The sequence below is a fragment of the Chelonia mydas genome, chromosome 7, assembly GCF_015237465.2.
Source record: "Chelonia mydas isolate rCheMyd1 chromosome 7, rCheMyd1.pri.v2, whole genome shotgun sequence".
Taxonomy (NCBI): domain Eukaryota; kingdom Metazoa; phylum Chordata; order Testudines; family Cheloniidae; genus Chelonia; species Chelonia mydas.
The window spans coordinates 118,951,407-118,964,719 of record NC_057853.1 but is presented as its reverse complement, the minus strand read 5'-3'; the positions used below and the strand labels follow the sequence as shown (position 1 = coordinate 118,964,719).

Sequence of the window (13,313 nt, the reverse complement as noted above, 5' to 3'; positions counted from 1 at the left end):
ATTAGCCCCATTTTATAGGTGGGGAAAATGCAGCACAGAGTGGTGGTGTGACTTGGCTAAAGTTAAGCATTTAGGCCAGCAGCAGAGCCAGGAATAGAACACAATGTCCTAAGTCCCAATCCAGCACCATATACACTGGACCACACTGTATAGTGAATCTGTTTCTTCATTTGTATGGGTCTTTGACATAGCCAACATGGGGGAGAGAAAAACATTTAAAATATAAGATGTGGTTGTAAAACCACAAAAAATTGAAGGGGAATCTGGGGCAGGTGTAGGACTTAAAATTATTTTTAATTCATTTAAAAATGAACAGATTTCAAATTGACTGAGGGCAGCATTTTCAAAAGTGCCTAAGGGACTTAAGAGCCAAAGTCCCATTAAGAGTCAAAATTCTTAGGCTCTTAAATTACTTAGGTGCCTTTGAAGGTTTTATCTGGTCTCCCTTACAAACAGATTGGGACTTTTTATGCTATACTGTTAGCGGAGTTTCTCTCTAGAGATAGGTTCCCCTGCATGTAAAAAATCTTTATTATGGGTATTTACATATATTAAATATATAACCAGACAGTTTCCTTTCTTCATCCTTCCAGCTTACTGTGTAATATTATAGTTTGAATGTATTTATAAAAAACATTATCAAAGTTCATTGGAAAACTCTATTCTACATGTGTACATAGAAGATGTTTAAAACTCCATTAACTTTAATGTATTTTGGAAGTGGGTTTGGAATTGCTCATCTATGCATACCCCAGTTGCACATCAATTTAAAAACTCAATTTGACTGAGTTACATAAATGTAAAAAAAAAAAAAAAAAGGAAAAAGAAAAACAGACACAGGTTTATGTGTAATGCAACAAGAGTTTGATTTAAACATATGAAACTTTACAGAACATTAGCCTACTATGTAAGTGAGACCCTTTTAGCATCAGAGGGTCTTCATCAGGGTGTGTGCGTGAGAGAGAGAGAGAGAATATCATTTAACCTGCTTTAAATCAGATACATTATATTCTGTACCAGCTGCTGTAAACTGGTTTCGAGTGCCCCTTTTTACAGTCTCAGATGTTACCAGTCTCCATTGCTTGTGACATTTTAAAAGGCAAGTCCATTCAAATGACTAAGAGCCTCCACTCCCTGGGCTAGACTGGGGCCTGGACTACACGTAGAAGTTTTGTTAGCATAGCTACACCAGTTAGGTGTGTGAACAAATCACTCCCCTAATTGATATTGTTATGTCGGCAAAAGCCCCACTGTAGCTGCAGTTATGCCAGCCAAACAGTCCTTTTGCGGGTACAGCATATTTCGTTCAGGGAACGGGTATAAGCTACACCTGCAAAATAGTTATTGTGCTGAAGAGGCAGCAGTCAGTCAGTCTTACACGGAGCACAGAAAGTTGCTATCCCCACCTGGTGGGTGTAGATGGGCTCTATCGGAATTCACATCCAGTAAAAGAGGCAGTTGTTCTGATGTGCCAATTCCGGAGTGGTTGGTGGGTGATCAAATGGGAAGGATCTGATATCAAGTATTCACCTTGTAGGAATTTTATACTGCAAATTCACAAGCTCCAGGGAAAATGAATATACCATAGGAAACAGTCCCACACTGACTGGATAGATTAAATGACAAACCATTTGGCAACGTTTACCTGAAACACTGCATCTTGTTAACAGGAGTTGATCCTGCTGGTAAAGGGTTAAGTGGGGCTCCTGATTTGCTGAGTCAGGTGGCTCAGGACTACAACTGGATATCAGGAAAGTAGGAATAGCTCTCTAGAGCTGTAAGTTGAACAGTCCTGATGAAGGACTTCATTAATTTTAAATTCTTTGTTAATAAAGCCTAACCCTAGGCAAGGGATGAGTACTGACTCTACACATAATTGTGTTTTAGATCAGGTTGGGAAAGGCAACTTCTCACAACAACCTAAGAAGTCTTTTCCATCTCTAACATCTGTGATGCTATGAGAATGGAAGTGTTGATATACCTATAACTTACAGTGTGAGAACCTCTCTGTAACTAGTCTGCAATATAACAAATCTTAGCATTTATTTTTAAGCCTGTAATGCTTCTGGGACACAAACTTAATTCCATTCCAGTAGTACAGTATTAATTCTTTTCAACATACTGCACAAATAATGATTTAAGTCTCATTTACCATTCATTTTCTCACTGAAACAGGTTTCACTATTGATGATGACTTTCTTATCAATTCCCACCCAATATAGAGGCAGAAGTGACTGAAGTACGGGGACAGTTTTCCCGAATGAAACCATCTTGCCTACTGTATAATTTATCTCATAGGTATGATAAAACTTTCAACAAGACTGTAACTATTGTAGAAGAAGGTTAGCGACTGAGTAACTGGTCTTTACTAATTCCCTCTCCATCTGCCAGTGACTTTGTATGAAATTACAATCTGTTTAAAATCCTCACTTGTTTACGTCAAGTTCTATCAAGGGACACTTTTCTGTAACCTCATCATGCAACTTGCCCTGTTTAAGACCTAGGGATGCCAAGGCCTCCTGGATTACTTGGATCCAGAGCTGACAATATTGCTCATTAAATGTTTAGCTCACCCTGAGAAGAAAATAGCCAAGTAAAGTTCTGCCTGTCTTAAATTTGATCTCTCTTTCTCACATTTCTAAGTGCCCTTCACTGTACTATTTAGGCTCACTTAAATGCCATGCTAATGAAAGTCTGGCAATCCATTTGCAGCTGCTCTTTCATAGGACAGGTCTGATTTTAGAAGCCACAGCAGAGAAAGGTTGTGCATCTTTGGCTTAGACCACCAACAGCATTTCCATTAACGATAGGTAGAGATGGTTTTGACACTACGAAACAAACAGGAAGGAAGGCAGGAACAGTGTAACATTACTACTTATTAGTGTTCTTCTAATAGAGCTGGATTGTATAAGCAGAGATGAATCATTAAGATGGATAAAAGAAACTGTAATTTACAAAACAAAAAGGCGCTATAAACATAAATCCTCAAATCTCCCTAATTTAAGGATTTAAACAAAGATCTTGCAAAATTACTAGTTTTCGCACCATATGCTCTCATTGAATGGCTGCCCTTCAACTCTATTTGGAGATACTAGATCCTGATGCTTGTGTAATGTTATCTCCTTGTTAGGAAGGAAGCAAATATAATAGTTTCTATTGCAGAATTCAGAAACAGTGCCCTAGGCTCCCTACTGAGATTCAGAAAGGTCAGGAGAAAAAACTAGTGATTTCTGTGGGGCTGATTACATAACTGATCACATGGACTTCTGTTAATCTTCTCTAGAAGTAACCACTGAAATTACCCATAGCTCATGCTTGGCCCAAACCCATCAAGGCTTCCAAAAGCTGCTACTTGATCCCCATGTTATATACATAAACCACAAAAATAACCACACTATATCCCAGAAGTCTAGGACTTTATTCCAAACACTATCTCTCTAGCCTGAATAAAGCCTTCTGCTGCATATTATAATGCAGTTCATCAATACAAACAAAAACTAATGCAGTGAAAGGAAGTGTATATAAATAGCCTGTAAAGTTAGAATCCTACACAGGTATGTGCTTCTGGATACTCCATGTCACACGCATATGAACTTAGGAAGATTCTCTGAGTTTCCAGAAATGTGGGAACCCTTCATCTTACCATGGGAGGGTACTACAGTGAGCCTCAGTGGGCAAGAAAGTGAGTATAAGTGCATCAACAGTTATTTTGTTTTGATTTACACTCCTAGCAGGCAAATTAACATGAGCCATAAACACAGTGACCACACATTTTTGAGATGAGAAGGGAAGGCAAATATACAGTTTCATGTACAATAGCACCAGGTTTTTCTCTGTGGTGAAGGCTGAAATCATCAAGCATCTTGCCTGAAGGAAGGAAGATGTTATTTGTCCATGCAGCCCCTTAGAGGAACACACTGGGTGGAATCATATTTTAGTATAATGTGGCATGATGATACCATGACTGTTGGTGACAATTGTGTGTCAATCACTTGGTCATCTCCCAAGTGTTGTTCCTGATAAGGCAATCATCCTGGTTAGGGAACACATACTCTCTGCAGTGTAAGTATATTGCAACAGCTACTACTAATTGAAATGGAAGTGCTGTGTTTCCAGTAAAATGAGCTGTATCCCACTCATTAAACTGTATACTGTGCATATACTTCTATACTTGACATTCACAGTTGGAGTAAAGGAGCTGGCCACAGACGCACTATTTTCATCTTGATGGCAAAGCTGTTTAAGGAACTAAGTTCAAGATGGGTTAAGCTCTCCTGACTTTTTTGGTACTAGGAAGCATCTTGCCTAAAGCCCTCTTTCCTCACTTTGCTGGTACAGGCTCAAAGCCGCTGCTTTTGGAGAAGGAAAGAAGAAAATAGTGTATAGGGTTCTTTCTGCTGCTAATGCTGCCTCCTCCCCTTCACAAGTTGGACAATTTGGAGGTGTTCTAAAAAAAGAACTCTGTTCTCTGGCTGAACAATCCTGAGGTCTCAGCTATCAAAGGCAATGATTGCCAACCAGGAATGAATGTCACCAATTTACTTCTGACATCATGGTCCTCAAGAATACAGAATGGGAAAAGGACTCTGCAATCAGTACACCTTCCAAAATCAAAGTTTGAGCATAAGTATAGGCTTTCAGTGTCTTAGTGGCATCTAACACACTGATGAGGGTGTTTGGGATTTTTTAAAGCAACTTTAATGATAAAACGTAGCTTAACAAGGCCCGTGGTCTCTTCTGGGACTGCAGAGGCAGAAGACTAGTTGAGTGGCTGATGGACTTCAAGATGCCACACCCTTCTCCTTCACTTCGGTCAACTTCTTTCCCTGTACACGCTTTGAAGATGCACCAACTGGGATTCTGGTCACGAGCCAGCATACTGGCATGAAGATGTCATTTACTGATGCTGAATCTCAGCTAAAAAACAACTTTTTACATTCTCTCTCTCTATACACAAAACAGAAGCTGGTGATTGCTTCCAAGTCCATGTGAAGAGGCATGGATTTATGCAAGTGGCTAACTTTTCTTAGCAGGAATACATTAGCTCTGAGGCTATGCACAACGAGATGTTAATATAATCCCCAAGAAAATGCAACATCAGTTAACAATGAATGCATCATTTAAAGCTCCTGCTGCAAACAATAACAAAGTCTGCTTATGTGCCATAAGCTGGATAGTGGATTCCATTATTTATTGCAAGTAATACTCAAAAAATGTTTAGCCATGTGGGGAACAAAGGATGCTGAAATACAAAAAGATGAATGGATTATATTAGTTTGTCTGCCTGAGTTAAGGAAAGAGAAGGAAAATACTACTTAGAAATTGACATTCATAGCACTTTTCATTGTCAAAGTGGTTTACAAACATTAAACAGATTCTCACAACACACAGGTCAGGGAGAACAGTAAGGATTATTATCCACTTTGTAGAGTTGGAGAAAATGCAGCAGAGTGACTTGCCTAAAATCACAGAGGGAGCCATGATCAATGTTAAAGTTGAAACAAAAATGTCTCTGGCTCCCAGTCACCAGGTCAGACCATGCTTCTCTGTTTTCCATACCATATAGCATATGATCCACTCCAGCTGCACTAGACATAGCATGTTTAAAGTGTCCTTATATCCTGGCTTTGCTAGGATAGTCCCAGTTTTTGATATCATGCCCCAGAAAATTCTTTGAGGACATTTAAAATGTTCATATTTTTCATTTTCATCGATCAAAACTTTTTTTTTTTTTTAAATAAGTACATGTTCATTCAAGTCATTTTGCTGTGCCAAGTAGAATTTGCTCTGCATTTACCAGGAACAGCCCAGTGGAATGAATGTTCTGTGGGATAAACAGTGTTTAGAGAGATCAGTTGAAGGAGCATAGACATTATCGAAATTGTTCTTTTTGTTCACCATAAATGCTAACAGCACTCATTCAGTGTTTCATACTAACCTCATTCAGAACATCTGAGTTGCTGGGAAAATCCTCCACGCTGAGAAATTTGTATCTGTTGCTACTGAGACAGAAATTGGCAAAAGTGGCACCCACAAACTTTTTTAAAAAAACTGTACTTTTGTTTTTTGAGTGACTATTTTGCAATCCTAAAAAACATTGCCACAATTTTTTATTTTGAAAATTTGATCACCTTAAGCATGTGACACTCAATGATTATGGCCAGACCCAATATAGATTATCCAGGAGCCTCTGGAGGCTTTCCTGACCTCAATTTGGCTGCTGGCCCTTGGCTTCTTTGATCCTCAGTGCTGTCCCTGCGGCCTTCCCTGCCACACTACTCACCTGCTGATACAGTAAAAAACGGTTACCAACCTATTCTGTAACTAATGTTCTTTGAAATGTGTGGCACATGTCCATTCCATTTCAGGTGTGTGTGTGCTCCGTGCACAGTTGTCAGATTTAACCTGAGCAATACCTGTCAGGGCAGCATATGCACACTCTCCTGCCTCACACCACAACACAAAGGTATAAAGGGCAAAGCCACCTTCAACCCCCATAAGTTCTTTCTTACTGTAAGACTCTGATAGAGAAGGGAAGGAGGGTGGGTCATGGAATGGACATGTGCAACGAAGAACAAAAGTTACAGAACAGGATTGTAACCATTTTTAATTCTTCAAATGATTGCATGTCTATTCCATTTCAGGTGACTCACAAGCAGCTCAATCTGGAGGTCGGAGTCTACCTGAATAATGACTGAAGGACCACAAATCCAAATCTGGCATCATCTCTAGTTTGCCCAGAGATGGCATAATGGGAGGCAAAAGTATACACTGAAGAGCAAGTTGCCACTTTGCAAATGTCCAAAATAGCCAGCTGAGCCAGAAAAGCCACAGAGACTGAGAGAGATCTGGTCAAATACACTAGCACCCTATTCAGTGGCGATACATCAGCCCTGTTGTAGCACAAATGAATACAACAGGAGATCCACGAGGAGAGACTGGAAGAGACTCTGTCTGCAATTGCTACGAACAATAGAGATGATGACCTAAATGGTTTAGTCCTGTCCAGGTAAAACGGTAAGGATTAGGAAAGGAAATTGATCAAGATATTGCCTGATTGATGTGGACGTGACATACTACCTTACTGAGAAACTTCGGATAAGGGCGTAGGAATACCCTGTCCTTGCAAGAGACCGTATACGGAGTCCAGAAACTAGTGCTTGTAATTCACCTAGTCTCCTGGCTGAGGTACTTGTGATCAAAAAGTCTGTCTTCATGGAAAGATGGAGTAATGAACAGGTAGCCAATGGTTCAAGAGGAGGACCCACTAGCTCTGTTAACACCATATTTAAGTCCCAAGGGAAACCAGGATCTTGTCCTTGCGGGTATAACCAGTTCAAAGCCTTCAGAAATCTAACTGGCATAGGATTGGAGAAAAATGAGTGATTATCAATTGGCAGGCGGGAAAGCTGAGAGCTGCTTGATGGAGCTATTGGTAAGACCTCACTGTTTTGGGTATAACAAATAGTCCAAAACATGATGGATTGGAGCGTGGACTGGGGGAACACTTTTCTGCTGGGACAAAATTGGAGACTCCCACTTTGCCAGGTAAGTAAACCTAATAGAAGGCATTCTACTATTTACAAATGCATCTGGAACCTGCTTTGAACAAACCTCCTCTTGAAGCCTTAGCCTGGAGCATCCAGGCAGTCAGGAGGAGAGCCTCAGACTGGGGTCGGAGGGCGACCGTGGTCCTGAGAGATCAGGTCTGCATACCATGGTAGTGGCAATGGAGGTGTGTATGAGAGGGTCAGCAGAGTAGAAAACCAATGTTGCTGAGGCCATGCAGGAGCTATGAGTAGGACTCACAGATCCTGTGCTGCAGCATAAGCCTCCAGAATAGATGATACTAGGATAGTCTCCTCTACCGTTAACTACATGGAGCCACTTCCGGGGCTGGTCTCAATGATGCCAGTGCCGATGCCAGAGTCGACAGTCCCTCCTGAGCAGATGATTGCCTCAGAGACCTCCTCAGCCTCATGCACGCTCTTGCATCCTTGTCCACATGCTTGCTGGACTTTGGTGCCAGGGACCTTGATCTATTGCTGGGGTGAGCAAACTTTTTGGCCCGAGGGCCACATCTGGGTAGGGAAATTGCATGCAGCGCCATGCATGTAGGGCTGGGGCAGGGGGTTGGGGTGCAGGAGGGAGTGTGGGGTGTGGGAGGAGGTGCGGGGTGTACGATGGGGCTCAGGGCAGGGGGTTGGGGTGCAGGAGGGAGTGCTGAGTGCGGGAAGGGGCTCAGGGCAGGGGTGCAGGAGGAGGCTCAGGGCAGGGAGTTGGGGTGCGGGGTGCAGGAGGGGTTCAGGGTGTGGGCTCCAGCCCGGCACCACTTACCTGGAGCAGCTCCCTGCCTGCCTGCTCTGGCCCCACGCTGCTCCCAGAAGAGGCGGGCATCACGTCCGTGCAGTCCCGGGGTGGAGGGTAGGGGGGCAGAGGACTCCGCGGGCTCCCCACGCCTGTCCGTACCTTCCCTGAAGCTCCGATTGGCTGCGGTTCCCCATTCCCGGACAATGGGAGCTGCGGAGGGCGGTGCCTACAGGTAAGGGTAGCGCGTGGAGCCCTCTGCCCTCCCTCCCCCATGGGCCATAGGGACATGGTGCCAGCCACTTCCGGGAGCAGCACGAGGCCCACAATCCCGCGGGCCAGATCCAAGGCCCTGACGAGCCAGATCCAGCCCGCAGGCCGTAGTTTGCCTATCCCGATCTATCAGATACTGATCCCTTAGATGCTATCTTTCAGTGCCTCTTCCTCTGTAGCAGGGAGGGTGACCAGCCCTGAGGGTCAATCAAAAACCAGAGGAGCAATTCTGATGGATACTGACGTGCTCAGTACCTTCTCCGAGTGGAAAGTCTCCAAGGGGGACTACAGGACCATCTCCAGCAGAAGAAACTTAAGCCCAGCCTCCCTTTCTTGGTTCTTGGCTTAAAGTTCTTGCAAATTTGAGACCAATACCTGACATGAGTCTCCCCGTGACACTTCAGGCAACTGGAGTGCAGGTCACTCACCGACACTGGCTTCTTGCAGGAATGACAGGGATTGAAACCCAGTGACCAAGGCATGCCCTGTCACCAGTACCCAGCAACAGGAATTGAAGTGTTTAAAAACACTTTAAAATAAAACTTATTTCTGTAACTAACAAACAGTATATGGCATTAAAACTTCTGAAACAAGTACCAACTAGCTACAAATATTGGGGGGGCGGGGGGAGAGGGAGAGAGAGAGGGAGAGATTTCAATAGCTAGATCACATGTTCCATCCACCATCACAGGCAGTAAGAAGGAACTGAGGGAGGGTAAGGGTCGGCTCTGCCCTTCATACCTTCAAGCTATGGCGCAAGGCAGCAGAAGGTGCATGTGCCACCCTGACAGGTACCGTTGAGGGAAAAATCTCCAACAACTGTGCACTAGGCACGTGCACACCTGAAATGGAATGGACATGTGCAATCACTCGAATAACTAAATTACCAGATCTGACCCCCTGCACTGACCCATTTATCAACCAACCTTGATATTTTAGCTTACATTTCTCATCTTGAACAGGAGTATAGATAGCAATTATAAATTAAAATATCCAGTGTAGTAGAAACACTATCAGATACCTTATATCAAAGACATTGATGGTGGTGGGAAGGGAGGATAGAAATTTGTGCAGTGCCTATTATTACAATATATACACTGCAATACAAACCTGGGAAATGAACAATGGGATTTTTAATCTTTATCTTGCATAACATGCAGAGAATATATTATATATGTATTTGACAAACAGTTTTATTTCCCATCTTCCACCTTAAGTTTCAGAGCATTTGCATTCCTTGTACTTGGGCGATGGAGAAGTAAAGCATGAAAAATGTAAAAAGCTAAAAGGTCATTTATAGCCCCTGCACAATGTACATCTGTACAGAAATGTACAAAGCTTTCTAACTAACTTGTTCAACACAAACATAAAATATTCCCTATCCTTTGACCTTTATTACACAGGCTCAGCCAATTGAGGAGTGGGAGACAAGGAAGCTTAGTTACAATTGAATTAAGATCCCTTTGATAGTGGTTCTCACAGGCATATCTCCCACCAGGCTGGGTGAATGTACAGTCTTATCCTCACAGCATAAAAAACAAAATCAGCTTACCGCTTACAGCCAGATTCACATCACGGTGTAATTCTAATCAAACAGGCATCTAGGACAATGGCTCTCAACCTTTCCAGAGTACTGTACCCCTTTCAGGAGTCTGATTTGTCTTGCGTACCCCAAGTTTCACCTCACTTAAAAACTACTTGCTTACAAAATCAGACATAAAAATACAGAAGTGTCACAGCACACTATTACTGACTTTCTCATTTTTACCACATAATTAAAAATCAATTTAAATATAAATATTGTACGTACATTTCAGTGCATAGTATACAGAGCAGTATAAACAAGCCATTGTCTGTATGAACTTTTAGCGTTTACCGACTTTGCTAGTGCTTTTTATGCAGCCTGTTGTAAAACTAGGCAAATATCTAGATGAGCTGATGGACCCCTGGCAGACCTCTGCGTACCCCTGGTTGAGAACCACTGATCTAGGACACCAATTACATTCAGTGTAAGCTTTGCTCTGTCTGAGACCCCAGATCATTTGAAATTGACTAGGGCAACATATTTTGGGACCAAATAGGGTTTCAAGATAGTTGATGTAATTGACACATCTGAAGTGAAAATACTCTGATTAGGCAGCACTTCAGCCTACTGAGCAAGCACCTCCTAGCTAGAGTGCAGCAACCAATCTCTATTTTTCTCTTAACAAGCAAGAGACAAAGCACTGATCAGAATCAGGTATAAAAATCAAGAAGGAACTCACCAGCAAGTGTGTAATCCATATCAAAACCAAAGCACTTTATCTTTTCCATTGCTAAACTTCTGTTCACAAACACCCTGTAAAGAAGAGAGGAAATAAATCCATAGGGATAAGCATTTCTGGAATAAAATTATTTGGGAGTAAACTTATTTCTCTTCTTATCAAGTGATGGGATCTAACATACCCAGACTATCCTAAATGTGTAAAAATCAGAATGTACCTGAAAAATGAATGCACAGATCAGCTTTACCTGTAATTATGTTTCCAACAAAGCCATGATTTTTCCATGGTTATTCTCAAAATCTGTGTGCGTATAAATATACACACACCCTGGTACAAGTCCTGTAAGAATTCCTAAATACAGGAATGCAAGATCTCTTGAACCCAGGCTCACATACAAAAGGAAACTGGATGGGGAGGAATGATGAAGTTTGCCTGATTAAAATAAAATATGACAGAGAAGCAAGAAGAGAGGGAATGAGATTAGCAGTTTCCTGGATAAACATTTACTATCTGAGCCCTGTTTTGAATGAATCTGAAAACTCAAGGAAAATTTAAAATGACCTCTCACCAAAATTTGACCAATACTATTATTAATCACTTAATATAACACCACAAAACACACAGTAAAATACATTCCCACCCCGAAAAGCATAGGGGAAGTTTTTTACATTATTTGTAACAGTGTTATTTTCCAGTTTTTATTTTTACTATCAAAATCTTGTTGCAATGAGAATCTATTCTGTATATTGTTCTGATACTTTGATTTCAATGTACTGCATTCATTTAATCCAAAACAAACAAAAAACAAACAAACCAACCCAAGATAAAGAAATAGGTCAGAAAAACACAAAAGAAACTGCATTCTACTTCAGCTATTACATTAACTAATCCAGTTAAGTTTCCCACATAATTTCCACCATGTAACTGATCTGTCATTCCTCCTGATTTCTAGCCAGGATTGGTCTCTCTGAGAACTAAAAATCAGATTTACAAACAGCAAAGCCAAGGATTCCACTGTAGGGAGGAATCTCAGCTTGTCGTCAACAAGGCTGACGTTGGCCAGAAATTCCAAGTATTGCTAGAGATATCATGCCGAGAAAAAAAAAAACCTGCCTAGAAATGTCTGAGAAAGGGTAATAGTACCCAAGCATTCGGCTGCATTCTAGACCCAGTAAGGTTTTGTCTGGATACAAGCACACTGCCCTCAGCAGGAGGCCAACATAATTAGCCTTCTCTGAGGCTAATTCAGAAACACTTCTTTGTGAAGGCAATGTAACAGGGAGGATACCATAAGCAATAACAGTAAGTGCAAAAACAAATAGACACCAATTCTGTGAAACTTCTAGTTTCAGGAGACCCTGAGATTCTTCTTCAGACTTATGACCTGTCAGGCAGCCTACATAACATGTCAGTTTAACTGTGTGTCAATCTACTGAAGCTAAAATTTAAACAGCAAACTTGTCAAGATCAAACTATCACACTTCAATGCCAGCAGCCTTACCTCATCTCTCATAGACGTTCCTCTTGCAAAATGTGTAGCAATCTGATTCATCTATTCATCTGAATCACACTACGCAAGTCCTTAAAGGCTTCTCTAGTACAAATGCAATTTTGCTTCAATCTGATTTGACTTTAGAACATCATTATCTCTGAACCAAGCCCTAAGATACTGTATGTCTTCTTAAATAGTGTTATGGAGAACACATCTGTGGCTAACTTAACTAGTCATTGGATATCATTGTTGTTCCACACAGATCCACTTGGAATAGAGTTTCTTTGGCACTAGTATACTTTATCCCTAACCTTCCATGCTCGCTCTGGGACTCACAGTTTCCTGGCAAACTGCCCATCTCTGACAATGAGGCATGTAATGGGACTCAGGAGTTAATAATGACCATCTTTCCTGACAGATGTATGTAATATCTAAACAAGATGATATATTCAGGGGAAAAAAAACCGTGAATAAGTATAGAAATCCCTTTTGAAAATATCAGAGGAGATCAAACCACCCAAGCTTCACTCTTGAAATAAAGAGCTCAGCTCTCTGGGCTGTGGTGAGATAGTGTCTGAATCAGCAGCATGAAACTTGGGTGTTTTTTAAAACGAAGTTTAAATATCTCAGATTTAGAACAGGCCAATGCTAGACACTACATGAAGAAAGAAGCCTTTGTGTGAAGGAGATGCTACGTTCTATTGCTTCTGATACCAAGAAATGCTACTAACTATCTAATTCAAGTACATTGGTAAGCAGAAAATATTTCTGAAGTTTGTTCAGTTTGCTTTCTAAACAAGGAGGAAGAGATGTGTAGAGGGGATAACACATTTCTGGGAAAAATTAGAAATAGTTTTTGCCCAAGTGCGTTGGCCCTGCAAGAGCTGAATTGGGCCAGGTGGGCCCAATCAGCTAATTAGGCTGCAAACAGGGGAGCTTTCATCTGGAGGCAGCTAATTAGAGGGACAGGCAGGGCT

At 41.6% G+C, this 13,313-nt stretch overlaps 1 protein-coding gene across 8 annotated transcripts in view; it reads right to left on the bottom strand.

The window, feature by feature from the left end:
- NT5C2 (5'-nucleotidase, cytosolic II) overlaps window positions 1-13,313 on the bottom strand; it is an 86,332-nt gene that overhangs the window by 33,893 nt on the left and 39,126 nt on the right. For 7 of the 8 annotated variants that reach the window (XM_037903539.2, XM_027820315.3, XM_043550606.1 and 4 more), the window contains one exon: window positions 10,845-10,918. In XM_037903539.2, coding sequence (XP_037759467.1) covers window positions 10,845-10,918 — 74 coding nt within the window. Of the gene's footprint in view, window positions 1-5,938; window positions 6,003-10,844; window positions 10,919-13,313 lie in introns of those variants that run through there. The other variant, XM_043550611.1, reaches the window with a different exon arrangement.